The sequence below is a fragment of the Lissotriton vulgaris genome, chromosome 5, assembly GCF_964263255.1.
Source record: "Lissotriton vulgaris chromosome 5, aLisVul1.2, whole genome shotgun sequence".
Taxonomy (NCBI): domain Eukaryota; kingdom Metazoa; phylum Chordata; class Amphibia; order Caudata; family Salamandridae; genus Lissotriton; species Lissotriton vulgaris.
The window spans coordinates 1,345,685,833-1,345,706,485 of record NC_141693.1 but is presented as its reverse complement, the minus strand read 5'-3'; the positions used below and the strand labels follow the sequence as shown (position 1 = coordinate 1,345,706,485).

The following is a 20,653-nucleotide window of genomic DNA, read 5'->3' as shown; positions in this document are numbered from 1 at the left end:
GCTTATGTGAACCTGCTTGATCTTGGGTGAGGACAGACAATGCTGTACCATCACGTTCTGTAACAAAAAGTGTAAACGGTTTGCTGTAACATGGTGTCGCTAAAACTGGTGCTTGGCATAATGCTTTCTTTAATTCTTCAAAAGCTTGTGTGTGTTCCTGAGTCCAAGGGAGGGCAGTCGAAGTTGCTGCCTCCTGTGTCGTTAACTGGATGAGTGGTTTAGCTAGGAATGCATATTGAGTAATCCATTGTCTGCAGTATGAGGTGAGGCCTATGAAGGCCCGCACTTCCTTTTGTGTCTGGGGTTGCGGCATATTTACAATTAACTGAATGCGATCGGGAGTGAGCTGTCTCCCCACTTTGGACAGCAAGTGACCCAAGTACACAACTTGCTGAACACAGAATTGTAGCTTCGAAGGGGACACCTTGTGTCCCTTGTCGGCCAGAAAGTGTAAAACTGTCAGTGATGCTTTTTCACATTCGGGCTCACTTCGTGCGGTGATCAGTAGATCATCGACGTATTGCAATAAAGCGGTGTTAACTGGCATTTGAATACAATCTAGTTGTCTTTTCAGTGCTTGACTATAAATGCTGGGGCTTTCTGTGAATCCTTGAGGTGCGCGTGAAAATTTGAAGCTGCGTCCATTTAAACTGAATCCGAAGAGATATTGGCTCTCTGGATCAATAGGCACGCTGAAGAAGGCGTTCTTGAGGTCAATTACAGTAAAGAACGTTGCTTCTGAATCAATGGCAGTCAATAGGGATGAGATGTCGGGGACCACAGGATACTGTGGTATAATGCATTTATTTAATTCTCGAAGATCAATCACCAGCCGATATACTGGCGGTGCATTGGGATCAGTACGTTTAAGAATCGGAATGATGGGTGAATTACAGACATTGGAGTCGGTCTCGACGACCACTCCTTGAGCAATGAGCTCGTCAATGATTTTCAGTAAAGCCACTACAGCATCGGGTGGTAACTTGTATTGTCTGATTCGGGGTAATACAACACCTGCCTTGAGTGTAACACGGTATGGTGTAATGTGCATACAGCCTACATCGGTTGGGCCTTTTGCCCACAAGTAATCTGGTACATTTTTCAATCTGACATCGAATTCTCGCAAAACATAATGACCCTTGAAATCCCGTAGAAAGAGTCTAACTCCCTCCGGGGAACAGCATATTATAGCTCCTAGAGCCTTCAATGTTTTAATTCCTAACAGATTTTCTGGACATGATTTTGTAAGTAACAAGTCTGTAACACGTGATAACGGACCCACAGCCAGGGGAACTGGTTCTGATACCTCATTTACAATAGGCTGTCCTGAAAAACCAAGGGAAACATTCTGTGAGCCTGAGAGGGGTGCCCCTGGGACTTCATCATGGCTGATCGTAGTGCGACTTGCCCCTGTGTCAATTAAAAACTTTCTGTCTTTTCCCAATACTTGACTGTGTACATAAGGACCTTCTTGATCTACAGGAATCTCAATAAGAGGCAAGCCACCTTCCCTCTCTAGGCTGTTTCATGTATATCGGAAATATTCGGGATAAGCGGACTGGGCATACTGGTACATCTGTTGTGAAACTTGCTGAGACGCGGCAATGGGCTGTGGCTGTGGTATCGCTACTGTCTGTGCTGGAGTCGAAGAAGCATGCATAGGCTGTGTATTCTGTGTATTCTGTGAAGACTGATGCTGGTTATGGTCTTGTCTAGGCGGATGCGGTCTTTCTTTAGTTTTACCTGTCGCTATGTTATGTTTCAGAACTGGGCATTCATGTACGTAGTGACCTGGCTGCTTGCAATAATTGCATGTCCCTTTAACGGGAGCTGCGGTGTGACCTGTCTGGGTCGTACCCTTTCTGTGACCGTCGGCTGGGACCGTTTGAGCTACTAACATTTTCATCTTCGTGTCTTTCATACGTTTCTGTTCCTGATCTTGTTCTTCTCTAATTCTGTTCTGGTGATATTGTAACATTTGTAACATCTGTGATGGCGTGTTTGCTTGCCATGTACTCTCGACCTTGTATACACGGTTTTTAACTAACGGTAGGGAATTCTCGACTAACTTTGATACAAAAAGATGCGGGTACGATTCGCTACTTGGCTTGAGGCCACTATTAATAATAAAACATTTCTCGAATCTTGAATAGAAGTCACTAGTATCTTCATCATGTTTCTGTTTACAGGACGAGATGGCGTCCCAATCTTCCTTTCTAGTTGTCAATAATCTGGGCAGAACCTGTACTATCAAACCTGGTAATGCTTTAGTTTTGTCCCCAAGGCCTAACCCCGGGACCCGTTTTCTTTCTTCGTCCTCTATTTCTGCCCATGCAATCTTTGTGTCCCCCACCTCCCATTCCTTTTCTTTTAATTTCTCGAAGATACCCGTGGGCAACAGTACTTTTAACATTTTCATAATGTCATCATATGTGTAATCCCCCATCAGTAACATGTCTTTAAGCTCTCTGTGAAAACCTGCAGGGTCTTTATCATGGCACGGGACTAGTTTCTTCATTTCTAACAGTTCTAATTTAGTCAGAGGCGTGTGTACATACACGCGTTTCAAGACACGATCCTCACCCATAACAGGGTGCACTTCTCGTAAGGGGTTCTGACTTTCAACGCCACTCAGGCGTTGTATGTGATACATTTTCCTTTCTGGGGGCGGGGCGGGAACATATTCAGAGCTTACAAAGGTATTATATCTGTGTCGTTGTTCTAGAATTATTTGAATTAATTTGGTGCTTAAACCTCTCCATCTATCCATGAGTAGTGCTTCTAGTGTTTCGTGTAAGGGACCTGGATCAGAATAATGTTTTCTGTATTTGATGAGGAGGTGCTGAATCATGTATACACCTGCTAATTTCTGCTCGTTGGGGGAGAGGTTCAGAAATGTCTGTGCCACTGTGTCATCATTATATATGTCTGCATTTTCGGCCCATGACACAGCTGATCGGGCTAGTTCTTGTTCATCCATGGAATTGAGTACGTGGTACCCAACTCGATCTCGAAGCCTTTTATCAGTTTCCTGGAACTGATGTTCAGCAGAATTCGGATTTGTCAAGGCAGAGAAGAAAACTCTCTTGCTTTCTGGACGGATGCCCTTCCTAAGGTAAGTTCCCTTACCTACATATGCTATGGTATCTGCAGTCTTTTCTGGTTCTTCAGATTCTTCTTCCTCCTCAGAGGAAGCTTGGTCTTTCTCTTTTTCGTGTACCTCTATTACTGTTTTTCTTATTTTTCTGTACATACTGGCTATGCAATTCTGCTTGTCATGTTTTCCATCGGCTATATTTTGACCCCACTTGTTCAGTGCATCCAATTCACTCTGATCTGTTCCAGGCCTATCTCGTTCTCTTATTAGACAATTTATGAAAAATCGTAGTATCTGTGCTTGTATGTCAACTTTCTGGTTTTCCATGGCATTCTTGATACTGTCAGGGTCTTTCCCTGTCTGAACAAACTCGTATATTCTGTCTAGACGGTCCTTCATTCCTACATAGCTTAGCAAGATATCCGTAGCAGATCTTAACCGTAGTGATGCCAATATCATTAGATCGTCTTTACCGGGTACTGGGTCGTATCTACAAACTGAAATGTTTTCCTTGAATGCGTCCAAGCGGGATAAGTGAGGAGACCTGAACGTGAGGGGACTCTGTACATCCCTGATATTTAATCTGTGTGTCAATGGCGGGGTCCGAGGACCCGCGGTCGCACCCCCTGAAGCGGAGCCTTGGGTATCATCTCTGTGTATAGTCTGTATTTGAATTTGTCTTTTAGTAGGATCTGGTGGACGCGGTTTCGGTAGGTCAATTTTAGGTGCAGGAAGTGGCGGGGCTGGCGGAACAGGGGAAATCTGTCGCGGTACCGGCGGAACATGACCTGGGGGCGGAGTGTCATCCCCGTCTCTGTCAGTGGGCAGGGCACGAACAGGCAGATTGGTGTAAGCTGGTGCTACATCTTCTAGGTAGGAATTCAGGAATATATCTTTAGTGGTCTTATGAGTTACTTTAGTTGGAACCAGTGGTGGCGGCAGATTTTTCGGTATTTCTGAAACGGCGTCAGGTGTACCCTCGGCCATAAGATACATGCCGTTTACTTGGCTACTTCGGATGCGATCTATTTGTTCTGTTTTTACTCGGATTCCTTCAGTAACTAATTCGTTTTCTTGAGCTTTATCTGATTCTTTAAGTCTGTCTTCTCTACGGAGTGCTCTTTCAGCACGTTTATGTGATTCCTTACGCCAAAATTCTATGGCGTCTTTCTGAGATTGTCTGGCTTTCTTTTTCCGTAATGCCTCTTCTACCTTCATGATGCACTCGGCATCCCATGTTCCATTAACTGTCCATCTGTGTCTCTCGTCTAGGTGTTTTGTATAATCGGTCCATAATTCTAGATACAATATGGCATCTATGCCATGCTTGTTATACATAAAGTTACCTGGAGTGTCCCTAGGGGGGATAGGAATTTCTTCCTCTAACATCCCTTTCCTAGTTCCTATCTGCTTTAACTTGTTGAAAAACGGCATTTTGCCTACTTGATACTGAATGCACGATCCTTGATACTTAATTCTGAATATAACTATTTATACAAGAAAACACAATAATGCACATAAAACGGTCACATTCATACCACGACATTAATCACATGAAAAGACATTTGAGACATAGATGACTACCCCCTATACCGGATGTACTGCTAAACAGTACAGATACACTGCTGTAACAGTGCAGAAATTCAGAAATTCGGAATACTAGATATACTGCTAAACAGTACAGATACACTGCCTAAAAACAGTGCAGACCGGACTTGTGTACCCAAACCCGTCTAGATACGTCCCAGCAATGGTACTCACCGGGAAGCACGGAAACAGAAGGCCTCGGAAAACTCGACTGGACTCGACTCGAAACTTCGGAAAACTTCGGGAAACTTCGGAAAACTTCGGAAACCTGGTGGGCCTCTTGACACCTCGGACCTTGTTTCTTTCGGCTAGGCTCTGGTCGGGATCCTCCGCACTCCTCACCGCCTCGTCTGGGCACTGATCGCAGTCTTCGTCACCTCCGTGGGTCAGAGGGAGATGCAGGAAATCCTGCCGGTACGCGTATGGTCCATCTAACTGATGGCAGGGGACAGAGCTTGCAATGCGCCAACCGGCGCGTGACGTGGGGGAGGGGTCCCTATTCGGGCGCCAAATGACGTAAATAATTAATTTACTCTCTTAATTTCTATGCAGGTAAGTACTTAATCAATAATAACTCAGATCGGAAGAAAAAGACAGAGTCCGTGGTGTTAGAGTTCTTAGGGGTTTTATTCCTTAAAAAGGAATGGTCATGACAAGGATATCATGTTCTGACCACCACAGGGGTGTCAGAAGGGATAGAGCGCGCTACATTTTATTAACAGTACATAGCTTATATACTTAATTTATGCCATAAGCAACAGTGCAGGAGGCGTAACAGCTGAGAGAAGACAAGATAACAGTATACACGTGGTACAAGTGCGTGATCAAGAGGCGTGAACTAGAGGTGTGTGCTAGAAACGTCACAGGTAGGTGTCACAAAAGGGGTGGCACTAACAGAAAATGTTGCAATGTCAGCAGAAATCGGAAGCTTGGATGCGCGCGCAGCTGCATGACGTGTGATTGACGTGAAACTGGAGGGTGCAGGAGACTTGACATTTACACTGACGGAAAGAGACAGAAGTCTGGCATGTCAGATCAACTTGTGCTTCTATCATATCTGGTATCTGATGTTTAGGAACTAAGCTATCTGGGCGGAAAGGTCTCTAGGGCAGAAGCTATTCTATACTTGCTGTGAGTGCGTGTATAAGCGCCTGAGTGTCTGTATGAGAAGCGTGGGGGCATGGGCCTTCCATGGGAGCATGGCAACAAGGGCTATGAATTACTTGAATTACTTGCATAGAGACAGGCCGGCCCTTTGGCTCTGCAGCTGAGGGTAATGTTTACTGAAACTAGCAGGCAGGAATGTATTTTCGGGGGGCGGAACAGATAACTCGAAGGTTATAGTCAATCTTGGCAGGCAGCAGGCTGAGCTGAGCGCGAGGGGCCGCGCTGAAAGTAAGTCAGAGTTCACGGGTACAGAGGCAGCCTGGGCAGAGGCCCTCGGAGTCAGAAGCCAGAAAAGAGGCTCGGTGGCAGAGATTCAGGGCCTACTCAGCCAGAGCTGAAAAACGTAGAAGTACACTACAAAAAGACGTTGGCATAGCATACTTAGGAACGGACCATTCAACCCATTCATGGTGGGTCTGAAAGAGGACATGTTAACGTTGGACGCAAATGTATTTGCGTCTTCATAGCTGGTACAGGAGGGAAGTTACATGCACTTTAACTCGTACATGGAGACGGTGGGGTACGCGCTAGGGAACACATCTTGACCATAAAATGTATATTTCCTCAGTCCGACAGGACGCACCTTTTGAGAGGTATGTCTCCCCACCGCTCAATCCTCCAGCATCCTGGTACCTTGCCCTGATGACGTGGGAAATACGCTGCCCTACACTGTGGAAGGGCTGAGCCTAGAGAAGCTCCTAGAATGGGGAGAGGGCGTCATACCATACAGGGTGTAAAACATGTCTAAGACGTAGCTAGATTGAAAACCCAGGGCCTAAGCCCAAATGAATTGTGTGGTGTTATGTTTTGCTCTGTTGTTAAAGTACTGTCTTTTAACAAAGATACACAAACGTCTGACCGATGCATTAGTGTGTCTGTTGGTTAATTGTTCAGTCTTGAGCTCTTGACCTTATCACCCTACCTCCACCAGAAGGGTGAGCAGGGGAGACTGCTCACTCTCTCAACCCTGAGAGTCCTAGGCATAGAGAGTGTGCTTGGGCGCTTTACAGACCCATAGTAGGAAACCCAACAGTGGCAAATTACCTCAACTACAACAGCTAGCACCTGCCTATCCTATGGCCACCCGAATAGGATCTGACAGTAGTCTAATCCAGCACAGGTAAAACAACACAACTCAAATTATAGTTATTAATACAAAATGGGAGACTGTGGGAATAATTCATGTGTATGCAGAATCTTTCAGCATGAGAAAATCGCCAGCTATTTATTTACATGAGTGATGGGTGCTACTCAAAAGAAATGTGAAAGTGCAAGGCTTGCATGCTCGAAACATATGGTTAAAGGAAGAGTATATGAAGTAACTAGTACAAAATGGTATAGTGAGTTTGGCCTTATCAGAAATGGTTTGATAATGGTATGAGTTTGTCATTAGCGTGCATTATGTTCTGAGTCTTGTGATGATCACATTTAAAAAGGTTAACATTAAGGTTTTCTTTTCAATTTGTACACACCCTAAAAGACAGGGAAAGTCCTATGACAGTCAAAGAGGGGGAGGTGGTTAAAATTTGGCCACTACTGTATTTTCCAGAAAAGAGCTTTCCCCCAGGCACAGTAATGTTTTGACAGATGAGTGTCAAAACAAATTTCAAAATGTGGAGGCACAAGGCATTAGATTTTTGGATGTAGTTTATACCTATCTCAGCCTGATAGCAAGTATAAACTGGCAACCAAGAAGTTTTAGGGCAAACAATCCCTGTAAAATTAAACTAAAGCACTGTAGCTTTAGAAGCTTTAGAAGCAATAAATGTGGAAAATGTTTGTTACACTTAGTATCAAAACACCCTGGCTCTAATTATGGGGAGGGGGTTAATGTATGCTTGTGTCCCTCCCTGTAGGATAAAGCTCCGGTGGATATTCTTGAATATAACATACCCCAGGCAGATATGCCAGCTAGGCAAAGATTTATCCATTGGAATCAGAAATGCCTAAGTGAATATATTTTTGTACAATTTTTGTACTTTGTGGTGTGTAAAAGCTTCATGGTGATAAAGCTTGAGGACGTGATCATTGGGCTCAAGGGGCGTTATTACACCTAGAACTTGGGTAACGGATACATGCCTTTTCTGTAAGCAAATTACTTTCACAAAGCGCAGGACATCATACATAGATGATAAGCATTTTAAATTGCTATCACAATTGCAGTTTTTGCAATCATTGGACACCTGTATTATTGAACAATGGAATATGTTGCACCAACGAAGCGGGAGTATACCTACTTCTCAACGATATATGGTACGTTTCGCAGACTTGATTGTGTCTTATTGTCCACTCACCAGGCCCCCAAAGCACTGGAGGAGACTCATCTGTCCTGTTATCTTTCGGATCATGCTCCGGTGACATGTCTGATGGAATGGAGTGACAGACCAAGGTCACCATGCACGTGGAGGTTCATCTGTAAATATTGCAAGATCCTATGGGCCGGGATACACTAGCAGGCGCCCTGAGAGATTACCTTGAGATCAATTGGGCCTCCAGTTAAATTCAGGCGATGGAATGGGAGGAGATAAAAGCTTTCTTGCGGAGACAATGTGTAGGGCTTTTCTGCAGGGTGCACAGGTGGAGCTCCTTCAGACTGAGGAAGCATTGGCGGAACTACTGCAGCTCCCTCTGTATGATGTGGATGGTCGACGAGATGAGATAGAGATTCCAAGCTAGGTTGCCTCGATTCGAGTTATACCCGGAAGTCTTATCAACAGTTGATCTATAGCTAGGGGACACTTACAGGCATCTCCTGGCCTAGGTGCTCCTTAGAGAGTCGCCGCATGCACCCATATTACATCTTAGGTTCCCTCAGGGGCAGGAAGCATGCAAGCAGAGTGATATGGTGGCGACCTTTAGGGAACACTTGGAACAGGTCTACACCTGCCCAGGTCGACCAGACCCTGAGTACATTTATGATTTTTTGACCAGTTTACAATTTCCCGGGTGGGGGAAGTGGCGGCTCAGGTGGGAATTGGACGTAGAGCTCACAGTGTAGGAGATTAGTCCCCTGTCTGTCTCCCGGGGGGAAGGGAAGACGGCGGGGCATGATGGCTTCCTGGCAGAGTTCTACCATGCATTTGCTCTGGACCTTACGCAGCGACTGCTTAAGCTTAAGGTATGTCATGAGGCTCATGTGCATGGCCTTCTGCCTGCGTCCATGCGGGAGAGCTGTAAATCTATGGTATTGAGCCAGAGGCAGATGCTTCTGATCCATCTGTCTATCACCTGCATATAATGATTAATGCAGACACAAAGGTGTTATGCAAGGTACGTGCCCTTAGGCTGGGGCTGGAAACCATGCAATTGATCAACGAGGACCAATGCATTTTTATATTGGGCGTAGTACCAGCATGAACCTTAATGCATATGATGAATGAAGTGGAGGTTCTGGGAAAGGAGCTGGCAGTGGTTTCCACCGATATTCTTAATGCTGTCTGTGAAGGAAACAATGGGATTTGGCATGAAGCATCAGTTGTGGGTGCATCTATTGTATACTGCGCCGAGGGTCGGGGTCGGTCGGCTGCTCTCTGTCGCGCGGGCAGTGGGTAGAGGCCCATCTTGCTTGGAGCTGTCTCTTAGTTAACTCTTTTTGGTAAACTGTTGAGAGGTGAGTAGTTATTGTCCTTTGGACTGCAGTGGACCTTAGTTCGGTTATTTGCCTGCTGTGAGATATTAAGAAGTGTGAAAGCAAAAATGTGGAATTTAAATTTTTACATCTTCTATTGTTATTGGCGAAGAGGAGAGTCCTCTTTACATGAATGGGCCTAGTGTGGATGAGAAAGGGATGTGAGCGAGTGGGGGGTGGGGGAAGAAGTACACCTTTGGAAATGGAGAAATTATTACTAAGGGGAATAGGATCTGCAGGCTTGAGATGAACTGCTGACTACGTTTCTGGAACGGGAGGGGGTCGCAGGAGGTTTTCTCTGAGGATGAGGAGCAAGCACATACTGTCCTTGACGCTTTTTCGCCTGCAGAGCCAGGAGAGGAGAGTGCTGGGACGTGATAACTAAGTTTTCCTTTCATTCTTGTGTGGGCTTGTGACCGGGGATCACTACTTGCTGTATGTCAAATGTTGGGAGGGGGGAGGGGTGGCAGTAGTTAGAGGGGTTGTTTCGCTTTATGTGTGTGTTGCGATTACTCAGCTGTAAACAATAAAAGATGTTTTAAAAAAAGGTCACATTCTTTGACTTCAATAGCAGGCCTAGAGAAGTTAAGTAGCGACTTTGGTGAACAATCATTAGAACTAGTGTACACAGCCTATAAAGCATCGGTCCAGCCACAGTTTTAATATAGTTCAGACGTTTTATGCCTCGGTTCAAGACTTGACTGAAGGAAGATTGAGGGGGAAACCCCTTTAAAAGTACTATGTCTCCCATCATATTCAATGGCCCAAGCGGTAAAAGTGGAAACCAATATTAATCCTGGCACCTAATTGTGATGAACGTTAGTATTCCCTTTTGGTATAAATGGCTATCCGCTCCTAAGCTGAAAGTATACATCGTTTGCACTAAGCAAATATGTTATAATAAACCAAAGTGGTAAAAACAGTATATGTTCAAGATATAATTAATGAAGTATTTCAATACTAAAAATGGGTCTTTTCTCATAGGATTTCAGACGTTAGATCATGAAGATCAGATTGCATTGCTCAAAGGTTCAACGGTTGAATCTATGTTTTTGAGATCAGCCCAGATTTATAACCAAAGAGTTAAGGAATATCAGGCACCTACAAACCCAGGTAAGACATTTTAAAGCTTTCCCTGCTTTGTAATAGGAAAGAGTGTTAACAACCCATAAAGTATATGCGTCTCTTTTAACCAATAATCACTAGTGGTATTATTCTTCAGCAAGATACACAAACATTTTACATAGGTAACTTAATACAGCAAACCGTTTTAAGGTATGTGTCAAATATGGATCCTAAAGTAGCATCAAGAATATGAGTCCATTTCTTTCAAATGTATTTCTTTTAATGATTTGAGTATTAATGCATCTCTGACTATATTTATGATCTACAATGACTCGACATATTTCACACAGTTTAATAGGAGAGCATACCAGCTTCCTCTACGTTTGAATATATGATTTTTCAACGATTACAAGTTCCATGCATGGCATTACCACGCGAATTTTACATCGCAAGTGGCTTTACCACGCTGGAATTTACAACGAAGGATTGTACCACGGTAGAAACGTCTTACCTGCACGTCTTTCTCCAGCAGCCCTTACTTCCATCTACCATGGAAACAAGCGTCAAAACACGTCTTCCAAAATAAAAAAAGGACTGTTTTTTTTACGTACACTGCACGTCTTTGGGGGAGGCTCTTTCCTTTTACTTCATTAATACCACAGAGCGTTTTTTTTATTTATCTTACTCGCTCCTTAATTGTTATTTTTTGGGGGGGAGACCCCCCCAGCCCCCCTCCCAACCCTCCCCCAGCCCCCCCAGCACGACTGGACGGAATACCACGTCTCCCCCCAACCCACGCTGAACGTACTTTCGTGGTCAAGACGGTCGTGGAAGTCACGCACGTTGAAAAAACGTTTGCGTGGTAAGTGTACCGTGGTAAACGTTATGCGTGGGGATGCCTTCGTAGTAAATGATGTTTCCCCTACGTTTACAGAGACGTGAAGTACAGCAGAATGAGCTGACACAGGATTAAACAAGAGAAAAAGCTTTGTAAAAAGGCGGAACAGGCATGGAGAACAAACTATAGTCTTGAATTAAAAATATTATACAAAATATATTTAAAGAAATATGTGGCTCTGATAAATCTCAAAAAGAGAAAGTATTATGAGGTATGTATAGAAAGAGCAGCAAACAAACCCAGGGAACTTTTTAAGGGTTTTACTGATCCTGTGGTTCCATCGGTGGATTGGTGTGAGCAACTTGCATTATTTTTTCACAATAAAGTCCAAGTAATACCGAACAGTCTTCCCTCAATTTCTATCCCGGATGTGACTTTTGGCTGTACTGGTCAGTTAAATATATCGATTTACTGTGGCCTCTTGGAGTCTAATACTATCTCCCTGGAAAACTCTAGGACAGAGGTTTTAAATCTCCTAATGATCCTTGTCCTCATGCCATTTTGGATTTAGGTGTGGACATTATTTATCCCCTTCTGAACACAGTGCTGTATAAGTCCCTGGTCACTGCCACAGTGCCTTCATGTTGGAAGAGAGCAAAAATCTTTCCGTTACTAAAAAGGCCTAGCGCAGATCCACACGTCCCAGGCAAATATAGGCCAATTTCCCTTCTTCCAGCGCCTGCTAAAATATTTGAAAATATGTCAATCAACAACTCTCAAGTTATCTAGAGGCCAAATGGCTTCTTCATCCGAGCCAGTTGGGTTTTAGACCTGTGATAGTACTAAGACTGCCTTGGTGGAGGTCTCGGATTGTACCATTGATGTGGGTGACAGGGTGACCTGGTATTGTTGGACCTGTCAGCAGCATTTAACATGGTACCACATGACAAGCTGCTCGCACATTATGGCGAGATTGGCATTAGAAATAATGACTGGAACTGGCTTAAGTCCTTTCTTGAGGACAGGAGTCAGGAAGTTTGGCTACCCCCAACTCTTCTGTCAGTCAAAAGGTGTCAGTTAGAGTCCCTCAGGGCTCTGCCATAAGCCCCACTATGTTTAACTTCTTCTTGTCCCCCTTAGCTAAGGCGGTGGAACCATTTGGGGTTAACATTATTTCCTAGTCTGATGACACCCAGAGCTTCTTTACCTTCAGCAAGGGGGCTTCCATCAATTCAAATATCATTCAGCCCTGTCTCGCTTTTTTTCAATGGCTGACAATGAACCGTTTGAAATGCAACACAGAGAAGACAGAGGTTCTTAGTATTGGACATAACTCTGACCTAAATTTCGATGTTTACTGGCCTACAGGGGTACCTTCACTAGACACCTAAGCTGCTGTTTGTAAAAAATCTGGAGTTAAAATTTGACAATAAAATGTCATTTCATAATCAAATAATCTCAGTGGTCACAGGCACCTTATTCACAAGACTCCATGACGCTGGCATCCATGAAAACGCCTTGAAATGGATCTACTCCTTCCTCAATGGCCAAACACAGAGAGTCAGACTACCACTGTTTCACTCTGAGCCCATAGAGATCAGCTACAGAGTGCCCTAAGGCTCGTTCCTGAGCCCCACTCTCCAACTTCTATATTGCCATGCTCGCAGCCATTGTCAGGAACCACAGACTCAACATTGTCTCCTATGCCAAAGACACCCAGCTGATCCTCTCCCTCACCAATATACCCACAGTATCCAAGAACAACTAACCACGATGAGCTGAAGGTTGTAGCCACCTGGATGAAGGATAGCTGCCCCAAGCTCAACTCAGAGAAGAAAGACGTTTTCATCCTAGGCTTCACCCCCTCCACCTGTGACGACTCTTGGTGGCGCACAGATCTTGGATCCCCCACAGACCACGCACAAAACCTTGGTATCATCCTGCACTCCCCACCCGGGAAACAACACTTACAACGCAACTTTTACAACGCACTACCTTTACAAAGAAACTTTTACAACGAAACATCCATTACAACGCATACCATTACAACGCAACCATTACAACGCATGTCACTACAACGCATACCACTACAACGCATGTCATTACAACACAGTCATTACAACGCATACCATTACAACGCATACCTACACTATCCAAAACTTACCCCTACTGTTGCACCCCCTGGAGTTAGAATAGTAATTTTTACCCCTACACTATCCAATACTTACCCTACTGTTGCACCCCCTGGAGTTAGAATAGTAATTTTTACCCCTACACTATCCAACACTTACCCTACTGCTGCACCCCCTGGAGTTAGAATAGTAATTTTTACCCCTACACTATCCAATACTTACCATACATGCAATGTAATGGTATGCGTTGTAATGGTATGCATTGTAAATGTAGTATGCGTTGTAGTGGAATGCGTTGTAAAGGTAGTTTCAAAGAATTCGTTGTAATGGCATGCGTCGTAACGGACTGTGTAGTAATGGATGTTGCGGTGTAAAAAATGCGTTGTAAAGGTATGCCTTGCAAAAGTATGCGTTGTAATGACATACATCCCCTCACCAACCGTGAACCACCAAATCAATGCTGTCTCATCATCCTGCTTCCACACCCTATGCCTGCTTCGAAAGGTCTTCAAGTGGATCCCCATTGAGTGCAGAAAGAGTCACCCACATGCTCAGCAGACTGGACTACGGCAATGCACTTTACACCAGCATCATCCAGAGAAACTCCTCAAGAACCTGCAGAACATTCAGACCGTCTCAGCCAAACTCATCCTCAATATCACCCGCCGCAACCACATCACCGGCAACCTGAGAGATCTCCGCTGACTACAAGTGAACAAAAGAATCACCTTCAAGCTCCTCACACATGCTACAAAGCCCTACACTACGTGGTACCTGTGCACCTCAACCCGAGCCTCATGTTGCATACACCCACCAGAGATCTCCGCTCCAACCCAACTGGCCCTGGCCACCATCCCACGTATCCTCAAGACCACAGCTGGAGGAAGATCCTTCTCCTACCTCGCAGGAAAGACCGGGAACACACTGCCCCTCCACCTCAGGCAATCACCGTCACTGCCTCAATTTAGGAAGGACCTGAAGGCCTGGCTGTTCAACTGAACCACAGTGCCTTCGATGGATCAGTAACACCTTCTCCCCCAAGTCCCTTCAGTCCCTTATGGGGAGTAGTTGCACTTTACAAGTCACTTGATTGATTGAGTGGTTGGTGTCTGTTTTGGCATCTTGTGTATGGCAAAGCAAATCTGCATTTTTCATCTTTTTCATCACAAATTACTGGGGTATTAGCCCTGGTGATGTCCAGACTGAACTACGTCAATGCATTATATGCAGGTTTACCAAAATATCTCCTGATTAGACTTCAGGTCGTTCAGAATGCACCAGCATGACTGGTTTTAGGCTTGCGGGGACGCGCACATATTTCCTGTCATTTGCGCAATTTGCACTGGCTTCCCATTGGAAAATGGATTATTTTTAAAGTAGTACTCTTAATGCATAGGGGTCTGCATCATTCTGGACTTGACTATCTTTCAGCTAGGATTGCTTTCTATAGCCCAGCGAGAATCTTACACTTATCTGGTAATCATCTGCGAGAATCTTTCGCCCATTTGGTAATCATCTGGTAATAATCTGGCCAAGGTCTCTAAGGTTTGTTTGTCCACTGCGGTGGAACAAGCTCCCTTTTGACCTGCCTCAAACAAAGACAGAAGCCAGTTTTAAGAAAAATCTTAAGACCTGGCTTTTTTCTCAGTAATCACCTTATGTATCTGCCTCTTTTCACATACAGTATAGCGCCGGGACACTCTGGAGTAGCTGTGCACTCTATAAATCCCTTCACATTCACACACATAAATATGTTATACTAAGCATCATGTATCATATTCAACGACCACAAATGTAAATAACATGGTTAGCTAATATTTTAGCCGAATTTCTTTTCTGCGCTCAATATTTTGGACAGATTTCATTGTTGGTGATAGACTAAAAGCTACTTACCTCTACACAACCCTGTATGCCAAGAAGGGTGTCCTGCTGGCTAGTTTTTGTGGCGCCATGAGTATAATAATGTTACAAAGAAAATCACTGGAGTATTTAGTACATTTGTAGTAATTGTCACATACAATGAAATTGCTATCATAAGAAATCTTTTATTGAATTACTCAGTACAATCTTGAGTAAAACGACAACTCCAATGTGTCAATGCTGAATGATGCGGACGGCCACGCTGAGTTCAGGTCTCCGACTGTAGTGCTGTGGGATTTTGGGCTGGTCGAAGTTTGGACTCTGCCAGTTATTTATGCACACACCATTGGTTATTTATGTCCTTTTTCAGGGCATTGGTCTCCTCTTTTTGTTCTCTTTACATTGCATTTACACAGATCCTTTATCGGTTAAGGTTGCTACTAGTTTGTCCTGAGGAAGACCCCACTAAGTGTATATTAGGGGTCGAAACATTGACTTCTTAATCCTAATCACTGTTGCATTGGTAGCAGGATTTTAAGAAACCTATTCAAATAATTTCAATGAGGTTCTATTTTGTAATTGTTGTTCCGATGGTTAAGACTGCTTTGTGATTCTACGCACTATATTTGCTTGTTTGCGTATTGCTCACTTAGTTTACGCTCTCACTAAACCATCACCTGTAGCACCTTTTCCCACACTGGAATTAGTCTTCATTATCCTAGTTTCTTTGGAAAACAGGGTGCCCTTTTCTTTCTGGTTAGTTGTGGAAGGCTGGTTGTGGATCGCTTCATGCCTTTAAGTGGTATCTCAAATGCTTAATAGCATCTTTAAGTCACGATTACAGAACCGCTAGTGTTATTCTGTCAAATGTAGTGCTTTTGAGTAAAAGGCAACAGAATGGGGCTTTGGTATCAATATTCCATTCATATAGAATTATACCTATGGCAGATGAAAAATAGTCTGCATTTACAGTGAAGGACAAGAAATGTCAGGTGTGAGAAATTTGGTTGGTGGTTGACCGAGGTGTGAGCCCTGGTCACGCAGCCACAATCCCTGACCAATTGAACCACAAAAAGGCAAAAAAATTAACCTGTGCTCAACCCTGGGTAGCTTGGAACCAAAAGCAGTTAGGCTTAACTTAGAGGCAATGTGTAAAGTATGCAGCATACAAACAATGATCAAGTGAAAACACAACACAAGAAAAATCCTACTCCATTTAAAAAAAGTACATTTTAATAGATAATTTGACAACAAATGACAAAGGGACCAAATAGCTAAGAGCAGGAAAATGGCAACTTTCTGAAAGTAGCATTTTCAAAATTTTTATTTAAACATCCAACTTTATCATTAAAGAGGATTTTTCATTACAATTTCACAGATACCAAACATGAAATACTGATCTGTCCCCAATCAAAAGTTACCACTAACTACATATAATAAGGCAACGTAATGGTATCCTATGGGACAGGCAGGCCTCACAATACAGAGAGCACATTTAGGAGTGTTTCACTACTTTTAAAAGTACATGTCCAACCTGTCACCATGACCGCCCGACTACGTCAGACCCCACCTCCCCTGTGAACACCACCAGGCCAACCACCTGACCTCCTGGTCTAACGTCAATAACAACGAGACACGCAAGGTCATGAACTCCATCCACTAAGGATTCCGTCACACCCTTGCACCCACCACGTATTCAACAAAGCAAACGCTGCCATCGCACCCCAACTACGGAAGGTCATCAACATCTACTTTGAAACAGCTACATTCTCGAAAAACTGGAAACACGCTGAACTCAACGCCCTCCTCAAGAATCCCAAGGCGGACCTCAAGGACCTCCAGAACTTCCGGCCCATCTCCCTGCTCCCGTTCCCGGCGAAGGTCATCCAGAAAATGTTAAACATGCAACTGGCCCACCACCTGGAAGACAACAACATCTTGAACCCGTACCAGTCCGGGTTCAGACGAAACCACAACACAGAGACAGCCCTCATCGCCGCTACAGACGACATCTGGCACCAACAAGACAACGGCGAAACATCAGCCCTTATCCTCCTGGCCCTGTCAACTGCCTTCGACACGGTCTGCCATCGCACTCTAAAAACACGCCTCCGGAATCCAAGAGAAGGCCCTTGACTGGACCTCGTTCTTCCTCTACGGCAGAACCCAGAGCAACCGCCTCCCGCCCTTCCGATCCGAGGCCACCGACATCATCTGCGGCATCCCCCAGGGCTCATCCCTCAGCCCGACGCTATTCAAAGTCTACTTGGCCACCCTCGCACAAGTGGCCCGCCAACGCGACTTCAATATAATCTCCTACGCTGACGACACCCAGCTCATCCTCTCCCTCACCAAGGACCCGCACACCGCCAAAACCAACCTCCACGATGGAATGAAGACTGTCGCCGACTGGATGAGGAACAGCCGCCTGAAGCTGAACTCGAACAAGACGGAGGTACTCATCCTCGGACCCACCCCCTCAGCCTGGGACGACTCCTGGGGGTCGACCACACTGGGAACAGCACCGACACCCACCGACCATGCACGCAACCTAGGATTCATTCTCGACTCGTCCCTCTCCATGTCTAAACAGGTCAACGCTGTCTCCTCCTCCTGCTACAACACCCTCTGCATGCTCCGCAGGATCTACAAGTGGATCCCGATCGAAACAAGAAGAACAGTGACACAGGCCCTCATCAGCAGCAGACTGGACTACGGCAACGCACTCTACGCAGGAATCCAAGCCAAACACCTACGATGACTACAACGCATCCAAAACGCCTTCGCTCGACTGATCGTCAACGTCCCCCGCCGCAGCCACATCACCCCCCACCTTGGAGACCTACACTGGCTCCCCGTCAACAAGAGGATCACCTTCAAGCTCCTCACCCACGCACACAAAGCACTCCACAACGCCGGACCAGACTACATAAACAGCAGACTCAACTTCTACACCCCATCTGACAGCTCCGCTCCACCAGCCTCACCCGCTGTTCCCGGCATCCAACGAACAACCTCCGGCGGCAGATCCTTCTCCTACCTCGCTGCCAAGACCTGGAACACCCTCCCTACCCACCTACAGCAGACCCAAGACCTACTCGCCTTCAGAAGACTCCTCAAGACCTGGCTCTTCGAGCTGTAGCGGCACCCCCTCCCCTCAGCGCCTTGAGACCCTCACGGGTAAGTAGCGCGCTTTACAAGTACTCTGATTGATTGATTGTCAATTACAATGCACACTGCCTTATGGGCTACCTAGGGCCTACCTTAGGGGTCACTTATATGCAATAAAAGGGGAGTTTAAGGATTGGTCACGGTTATATTGCCAAGTTGACCTGGCATTTAAAAACTATATTCAGGCTGCGATGGCAGACCTGTGACATGTTTTAAGTGGCTACAGAAGTGAGTGTCACAATATGTGCTACAGGCCCATTAGTAGCATTTAATTTACAGGCCCTGTATACACTGTATACCACTCTATCAGGGACTTATGAGTAAATTAAATATGCCAATCAGCTGTAAACCAATTTAACCCTGTTTAGGGGAGTGGGCACACGCACTTTAGCACTGGTCAGCAACGGTAAAGTGCACAGAGTCTTAAGGCCAACAAAATTCATTTTGGCAGAAAAATTTAGTTAAGTAGGCAAAAGGCTTATGGGAAATACCACTCTAAGGCTGACAGGTATAACATCAGGATTCTTGAAAATGAATCCACAGCAAAGCTTTTCTTGAGGTGTTTACATGCTTATTCTTCCCCATCAGAATTGTAATAGCGGTCATCGGCACTATGACCGTTGTGAAGGATTTGATGAATTGCTTGTAAAAACTGGCGAACTGATTGAAACTTTAATTTCTTTGAAATTGTTTGGAACAGGCCATTGTAAAACAAACAGATTGGGGCCTAGTCACAAACTGCATGTTATAGTACATTTAGTAATGTTATTATAGTACTATTAATGTACTACAAGATGCTTTTCACAAACCTAGATGCAAAGGTTGCGCCTCGCCTATCTTTTTCTGTGTAGAACTTTCCACCCCGACTATGGAGCCTCCAAATGCATATGTATACATTTTAGAGGTCTGTTCACAGACAGCACTTATAAAGTTACTATAGCCGAAAAGGACTCAAAATAGTCATAAATGTATGTCCACCACCACACATGGGCAACCACTGGTACTGCAGCACACTCCCATTGAAAATAAGGTAAGTTTGGACTTAAAATGAAACCTCATATGTACATTTTAATTAGATTACTTGAACTAGTTCAAAATACGAATGAATGAGATTTAGGGCCTGATTTCCGGGTCGGGCGGAATTGATTCTGCCCAACACCGACTTAGTCCTGGAACCGACTGACACCCAGTAGGCGGGCCCGACCGCCTCATTAGGATGTGACCAAACACTGTTCGGTCGCATTCCTTCATTTCACTATGGGAGCATGCATTACGGCCTTAAACCGGCCATAATTCATGCTCCCATATTGAAATAGGAGATATGGTTCATCTCTGCACCTTGTGGTAGGCACCATTGGTGCACCCTAGGCCTCCAACTGAAGGCCGTGCACCAAAGAGGGATCTGCTGGGAGTCCCCAAACACACTTTCCAACATAGTTTCCTTGTCGGACACGACGGCATGGACTCATGTTAGAAACCGAGCATTGTAATCTGAAGGGCAGAGAAGCACATCCCTGAGATAACTGCTCGAATTCCGACTGTCGGAAGCCAGCCAGAATGACCGACCGGTTTACTCTCCGACCGCCTATATCTTGATTAGGCTCTCGAAAAGTAAACTGGGTTGCCCATTAGGATGTGGCTCAGAAGGCTCTGACCGTTGGTCGGAGCCTTCCGAGTCGCATCGTAATCGGACCCTATATGTTAAAACAAAAAATTATTTCAATTTTAACATAGTTTAATAACGTTTTTACATTTAAAAATGAAGGTAACAATATTTCTTCAAATATAATTAAATTACTTTCAAGAAATGCTATACTGTTTTGATTTTTTTTATAATTTAAACTTTAAAAAAATAATTCAATATATTCAATATAATTACATTTAGAATTAATGTATTATTGCTGTAACATTTTACATTATTCTAAAATTAAAATAAATATATACAATTAGTTAACATTAATTCTTTACATTAAAATAGATGTTCTATTTTTTTTAAGTTGAATAAACCTACACTTTAGGTGGAGAACTACTCCCTATTGTTTATGTCGGGGTGTTTGTAGTACCTTCCACTGGGATGAGAATATGCAAATGTACACTACTAAGTAACT

The 20,653-nt window shown here is 44.5% G+C and overlaps 1 protein-coding gene across 2 annotated transcripts in view; it reads left to right on the top strand.

Moving 5' to 3' along the window:
* Positions 1-20,653, top strand: part of LOC147712575 (bile acid receptor-like) — a 632,915-nt gene that overhangs the window by 329,778 nt on the left and 282,484 nt on the right. For both annotated transcript variants that reach the window (XM_086923275.1, XM_086923276.1), the window contains one exon: positions 10,464-10,592. In XM_086923275.1, coding sequence (XP_086779401.1) covers positions 10,464-10,592 — 129 coding nt within the window. The remainder of the gene's footprint in view (positions 1-10,463; positions 10,593-20,653) is intronic.